We start from the raw sequence: 7296 nt of genomic DNA on the forward strand, positions 1-7296 counted from the left end.
CTTCTTCGAGTCGTCGCAATGTTGCACATAGGCGCAAGTCATTCAGGCCGTCGTTGCAGTTTCTTTTTCCCCTACTAGTTTTTTTTGATATATTCAAGCATACACTGGTAAGAAGACACTCAATCAATCAACCATTCCTTCAACATATTGAAGATGCAGGAGGTCGGAATTGTAAAGGCCCGTTCGCGCAACAGAAAACGGGGGACGTGACAATTACTAGGAATAGCCAGACCCATGTAATGCATGGTCACTCACACTCAACGACCCCTCCCTCATCCTCCAACTCCACCCCCCCGTTTCCTGCATTCACCTTACAGGGTGTCTTGCGGGTAGGGTAGAGACGAGGTGATGATGGTGGTGGTGGTGGAGGTGGTGGAGTACGATGTCTCTGCAAGCCTCTCGGCGGTGCGCATCCACACACCCACTGACCGACCACTCAACTCTGGTCCGGTATGGGTATGGCACAATATGGCATAATAGCTTTGCATCCATCTCCCCTAGACAATTTTTCTCTCCTCTCTCTTCTCTAGGGTTGGGTTTCAATACTACCTCCTCTCTGAAGATGAATTTGACGTCCACCTATCTTCTCATACCGTAGAAATCAGCCTAGAACCAGCATTTTGCTTCCCAATGTATGGAAGTAGGACTGGGGTCATTTATCTCAGATTCGCCCCCCCAACAACTCGTCGGATCTTACCTGTTTCCACGGTGGCCCAGCAGGTATGCTGCTTCCCTTGGCTTCTTGTGTTTCAATACGGGTTTTTTCTGTATCCAACCCACCATCCTGAGTTGCGGTAACGCTGTTGCAGCAGGTCAGGCTTAGAGTTGCTCCTCACAGCACGCTTTGTGTGACGTCGCTCGGTGTAAGTAGCCGTCAAGCCCCCCGACTGCGACTGGACTTTATTTTTCCGTCGCATACTCCGGACTGATGAATAATTCTCTTGCCTACAGAATCTCTCGTTTTTGCACACCTCTTTTAAGCAATAAATCTAGGTTTTTTTTATCAGCAGGATATATGTATACGAGAAAGTGATAGGTGTCCCTTAACAAAAGATCTCCAAACTAGCAAAATCATAATTTGCGTTCAGAACCCAACTCGTTCTAGCTTTCTGCAAGTCACACTATTTGTTCGATATTTTGGTAAACCGTTAATTGCATTTGAGGATGATTTGCAGCTTGTGCTAACATGAAGAGAGAGACAGAGTGGACTAAACAGCACACATTCAAAGTGGGGGTTGTACGTGGTTGCGATTGCATGGTCGATCATCTCTGACCGCATGCGGTGATAGTTTCCTCCAACCAGTCTCCAGGGCTGTCTAGTTCCAGAAAGGCGAAACAACATATTTTTTTTTCGGAAACGTCCTCGAAGCGAGCACTTGATTCCAATAAGAGGTCCAAGAAAGGAAAATGACAAACCTCACATTTTCCTCTTTTTACACCTCCTCAAACAATCCCCGTCTTTTTTTCTGAATCCGAAGTCCCCTCCAATGGGTCTTACTAAAACGATTCTTGGTGCGTCAACAACCCCAACCCACATGATTTCTCCCATGCACGAGCACTCTATGGGACTGCACCCGACTGCGGTTATATTAATACATTCACAAAATGTGTCCTTACAAGCTTCCCCACAACAATGCGCATCTAATTGGACCCAAACGGGCAGCTGGAGACGCAATAATGATTTAGCCTCGAGCCCAAGGCGGCTGTACTACAATGTTAATCCACTTCGCATGAGGCTGAGGATTGTAGATGGGGAAAGAGAAGATAAATGAGATTCGGCTCAATAGGGTCAGAGCTTCTGGTTCATCGTTGGTATTGCGGGTGCTACAATGCCAAAGTGAGGAACAAGCACCTTGTCAGAAACCCTATTTCTTCAACAGCGATTCTGTTCAAACGATAAGGCAAATCACATCTAAACAGAACCTGCGGTAAAGGCGCAGGCGAGTGCAGTACTCCATCAACCACATTTATGACCTCGTTACCAATATCAATAAACTGATGCAAACCGCTGGGCTGAATGGAAGGATGGGTGTATTGTAATATCCATAAATGCGATCCATCCTGCCGAAATCTAGGGACGGTTGTAAGCGGTGGTGGGCGCAGCGCTCAGGTACACTGGAAGCACGGACGGACATGTTCGATTGATTAAAGGAGGCATCGAGTCAGGGTAGGGAACAATATGTATGTACCTAGAGTGCATACATTCTACAAATCTGTCTTCGGGATTAAGAAACCTCTACGAGTATTCTACCTAAGTAAGCCATGGTATCATGTAACCCTTGCTCTAGATCTGTCACCCCGGGAAGCACAAGCTGAATTTTTCTCAGATCTACCCTACTGTACTCCACTAACCTCTGGTTTAGCATGTACGGTCGCTTGCCAGAGGTTCCCCGAGACAAAGTGCACATATGGGAGCTAGGTAGAGTAAAGTAAGTAATGCTCTTGCTCTTTCACTCAGGTCGCACATACCATATCATGTAGAGTACCACACAGCTGCATTCCATAGATACTCTACCAGTAGAGAACCCTAGCTCAGTGTGTAGAGCGCTCTACATACGTACTGTTATGCACATAATGCTGCAGAAATCAAGGCCGGTGATCGTCATCGCGCGTATGAAGGAATATTTTGCTTGAAATTCAAAAGCAAATCCCCATAACTACATGTAAGTATGTAGCCTTCCGAGGTACAGCTGTACGGGCGACCTTGGCCACATGTTTCCTGTCTCTTTTTGTAATGTTTCAATACTTCTAAGGCAACAGGTCCGCTTTCGATCTATGATAACCAAATTATTTACTAATAATTCATGTAGTATCAAGCATAATCCCGCCCGACCGCCTTACAATGCCCGAAAAATACCAGATGATTTGTCAGACTACACGGTTAAGGACATGCCTACGCACTTATCACCCAACCATCCATCGTAATATATTCTTCCTATGATGAGGGGTTGTCGCTCGTCTCATCACTTGATACTACCATCTCTACCGGTAACGAGGACCGGTACCCCAATCCATTCCCGAGGGGCATAATTAAGACGGCGACCTATCTCTCTATCTCTCTATCTCTCTATCTCTCTATTTTTCTTCTTTCTTTTCTTTCTTTTCTTTCCTTCCTAGTTATCCATACCTACATGAACGCAATGTCGGATGCTGTAGCACCCGGTTGAATATAAATCTACATGCTCTAGCTAAGTTAGACTAAAACCCGTTATGCATATTGTAACATCGCTTGGCGTCCGCATCCGAGGGGGCCAAGGAGACATAGTTACCAAGGATCTTCTGACATTTCCCTTGATCCAAGGAAAGTGAGAGCCACCATCATCGACACCGAAAGCAAGCGAGGTTTGAAGTAAGTAATTTGGTATGATTTCACATATGACAAGTTAGGTAGCTTACTCTACGTTAGCTGGTACTCTACATATGCACGAGCTCAAATATTGACTGAGTTAGTGATCTGGAGTAGGCCACGACTGACTCTATCTCATTTCCCTCTTTTTCTCACGAGGAAGGTAGATATGTATTCGTATATCCCAGGTTATCTGACCCTGACACCTGTCAGGGCTCACCCAGTTTCGGGAAGTCCGCCAATAGAAATCCTCGGAGACGTTGAATTCGGAAACATCAAATACTCGTTTGCCTTGTCGGTGGACCAGAAGTGAATTTATTTTTCTTTCTCCATTCGGGTCTTACGTCAGTTCAATGAGGTTCTCTGGCATGACCGATCAGAAATGATCACGTATGTAGGTAGTTAGGGCTGGCTAGGATTTTTTTTTTTTTTTTTTTTTTTTTTTTTTTTCCTTTCCTTTGACGTCCCCGAGCCAAGGACCAATAATTTCAATGGGCGGGCCCGGCTGGCCCGATCACGATCGCCCCAACAATACGTCTAGCCCGAGTGCTGTTGTGGTTGATACAAGATCAAACGAAAAATCTCATCTTGATTAATATTCGCTCTCTAGACGGAGAGAAAAAGATCTCGATTTAATGTTTTATACCACTAAAAAAAAGGGGGGGGGTGTGTGGTCTCAAGCTAGCTTTGTAGTTTTATTCGGGACCTTCTCGATCTTAAAAACACCGATTAATTGACACTTCACATCCCCACAACATCAGGGACCGACCCGACCTACTAAAAGCGGGACCGAACCTTGGATCTCTTGTATGTACTCTAGAGTACTTGTTTACCACGAAAAGAACCAGAAAATGCAGTTGCTCAGGGCAAGGATTATTTGTATGGAGTGGCGGTGATCTCTCATACAAACTATCCCTGTTTCCGTCACGTGTTCCCGGATTCCCGCCAGCAGACCAGTCAACTAACTCATTTCCCACATAGCGGCAGTTATTTGTCCCCTCCTTCGGTTAACAAACCGGGTACCATACCATCGAGAAGGAAGATGTCCCATCTGTAAGGATCGCTCGCTGGCGAGCTATAATGGTGATTTTATACCCCACTTAAATATCGCGGGTAGTTTGGGTTGTCGGCAGTTGAGTGATTCGCGACCAAACGCTCCACTGTCTAAGGTACATTAACAGAGGTGTCTATTCGAGTGACTTCTGGTGACCGACAGGGCTTGGTGAGGGTAGGACCGTAGGAGGCAAGTACGTACCCTTTCCTCGCGTGTTGTCTCACTCGGATAAGCTTGGAATCTGTAGATAGGTTGATTCTAAGCCGGATAGAGTGATCGACAAAAGAAATATATGGAGCTTATTTTGCTTATGCCATGAGGTGCTTGCCTATAGGAAGACGTTGTGTTGTTTGGACAGGAAGCCTCTGCATCGAGGACGTGCAGGAATCTCTCCGAAGTCCGAAAACTTTGGTTCTTACCATGCTTGCCCAGATAAATACCTTTGAATAACAGTTACGAAATCACGTCGCGAATCAAGGCTTACAGAACTCACCACAACTACATGTACCCACTCAAATTAGGGGGTAAATATTCCGATTGAACGGGTCGTTCAGCAGGCCGATCGTCAACGCGGGGCGGCCCGCGGATCGGTTGGATTTCGGGTGTATATAGGTTAGCTATCTATGGGATCGGGCCAGACGAGATTTTTCCCAATACATGTTGTTGATCCCGTGTTGCGCCTACACGCGCAGTGGACTATCAACTACATGTACACTTACATCTTACATACAGTCCTGGGGAACCCAGCCTTTTCACGAGCAGGGGTTACACATGATAAGAAACGACCAAGTTGCCAAAACCTCGATTTCTAATAATTTCCATTGGTCCTCATCCCTATTCGTCGCGATACCATTTGTGGGCTACGCCAACATGTTTTTGGATCTATTCCACTCAAGTAACCGGTATCTATCATTTCGGATACAGGCATTGTACCTACAGCAACTCCTCTATAAATAAAACTGATCGCAGTGGGGGCCAATGTCTTTCATTCGATACATACTGTATCGTTGTGACATCTGGAGAGATATCGGTTTGGCCGTTAAAGAACCTTGGGTCTGTCTTAATTCCTTACGCTATGTTCTATAGTAGATGACTAATATATACAGTACTATCACCATGGATAAGTTAATTTATCTTGTTTATACGTTAGGGACATTCCTTGCAATTACAATGAAGCCAGTAGGAATGATCACTACATTGCCCAAGCTTGATCAGGCCCGAGCACCCAAGAGAAGCTACCAGTAACGTTTTCTGGTTCGGTCCAGCCGGCGAGGTGGCAAGTGCCTGGCTAGATGATCAAACAACATGCACCGGATTGTCCTGTTTGCATAGGGTTTCTACATCTCTCAGAACGAAGTGAAGCTAGATGTCAGAGAAGAGGAGGCCGGGGAGGACCCTTGAAATAATAACCTAGTTCACTATGAGCCGCCTTCGGTTCCGCCGAAGAACCTAGTTGAACATTTTCCCTACAACTTATCCTGGTATAGATCACGAATGGAGAAGAAGAAAAAATCGATCTGGTACTCGTGACTGGCTAGACTGGTACCTGAGGGAACCTAGGTCGATCAATATTGCCCAATTGGATACCGACAGCCCATTTACAGGCTCTCAGAATTAAAAGCACGCCTTTTCATGGGGGTGAGCTGTACCTATCGCTTATGCATGATTGTTTTGATGGGCTAGTAGTAGCTTAGGTCTACGGAAAGCATCCCGTGGTTTTAACAAGCAAGCAAGCGAACATGGACATCCCTGAACATCCCTGGACTGTCACGTTGGATATGCCTCATGTGACTCTGAATGCTTCATGGATTAACAGGAAAAGTTCTTCACTCTGGAGATAACGAGAAGGATGGTTGGGGGTGTTTCCAGATGTGTGTCTTGTGGGGTTTGTTTGCGGGGTTTATTTGCGGGTTCGTCATTCTCTACATCTACTGACTATCGGCTTTGAGAATCATGAATACCCAGCTACATTTAGCTACCGGCCTGCCTAGCTAGTACATACATATGTGTAGATATCCTCACGATATTGCGGTCTTGTAATGATCCGGCTCATTCTGGTTCATAGTAATTTGTAGCCATTCGATGTTTCAGACTCACAAAATACTTTCTTCCTCCACTTCTTCCGAATCCACCGTTGTGTCTTGCGGATCACAATTGGACTGGCTGTCAACTACAACTACCGGCATGGTTAGCTCCCCCGCAAACAAGGAATCCGAAACCCGAAATCTTTGTACGACAGCACAGTTGGTCAAGGGATCTATAAATTCTCCAAGTTTCTAACATGGTTAGCTTCGAGGGTGTAGAGTACTCGAATACCCTACAAATGTAAGTTATATGGAAATCTTGATATAGATCTAAGTGCCAGTTTGGCTAGCCTCGGCCATTGGCATTTGTAATATCGGAAATGATTTTTGAGAGGAAACTCTGCAGTACTGTAAGTGCTAGACCGGCCGGACTTAGCCGCATACCAGTGATATTAATGAGATGAGATAGCTGATACTCACCAGACTCTAGTTACTAATGCGTCTAGCTACCCCTATCAACTTTCAAACCCAACAGATGCACCCCAGGTCTCAAAAGCAGCAATTCCGTCCTAAGGCAGGCCTTACAAATACACGTAATGCTTTATTCGGGTTTCTTCAGGGCTGTCTCCGCGGAGATATGACCCTTTTTCTTTTTTTTTTGTTGCAAATTCTTGGTATCAAGTAACACCGAAACCAAAATAGATGCGCATGAAATCAATTCCAAGCAGAATATCAAAAGAGGACTAAATTTTATATTGTGGCGTTTTAGACCTGCAAGTATAACCACTCTTTAAGCCTTAAGGCTCGGCATGTCGACGACTGAACCAGAATATAGCTGGTAACCCACCGGCCGATGCTGAAAGCCGACATTG

The 7296-nt window shown here is 45.4% G+C and overlaps 2 protein-coding genes across 2 annotated transcripts; both read left to right on the forward strand.

Annotated features, from left to right (window-relative positions):
- Positions 1–2179: 2179 nt before the first annotated feature.
- LAJ45_09108 (uncharacterized protein) lies at positions 2180–3659 on the forward strand (the record flags this gene model as incomplete). Its single annotated transcript, XM_046118653.1, has 7 exons — positions 2180–2255; positions 2328–2366; positions 2645–2663; positions 2811–2921; positions 3302–3349; positions 3407–3459; positions 3514–3659. 7 exons carry the CDS (start codon positions 2180–2182, stop codon positions 3657–3659), a joined length of 492 nt encoding a protein of 163 aa, XP_045968038.1.
- A 1611-nt stretch (positions 3660–5270) lies between these two features.
- LAJ45_09109 (uncharacterized protein) lies at positions 5271–5645 on the forward strand (the record flags this gene model as incomplete). The annotated part of the gene is made up of 3 exons (XM_046118654.1): positions 5271–5302; positions 5370–5453; positions 5507–5645. The coding sequence occupies 3 exons, from the start codon at positions 5271–5273 to the stop codon at positions 5643–5645; spliced, it is 255 nt and encodes an 84-aa protein (XP_045968039.1).
- Between the last annotated feature and the right edge of the window lie 1651 nt (positions 5646–7296).

This window comes from Morchella importuna (genome assembly GCF_003444635.1).
Source record: "Morchella importuna strain M04M26 chromosome Unknown Morimp01GS034, whole genome shotgun sequence".
Taxonomy (NCBI): domain Eukaryota; kingdom Fungi; phylum Ascomycota; class Pezizomycetes; order Pezizales; family Morchellaceae; genus Morchella; species Morchella importuna.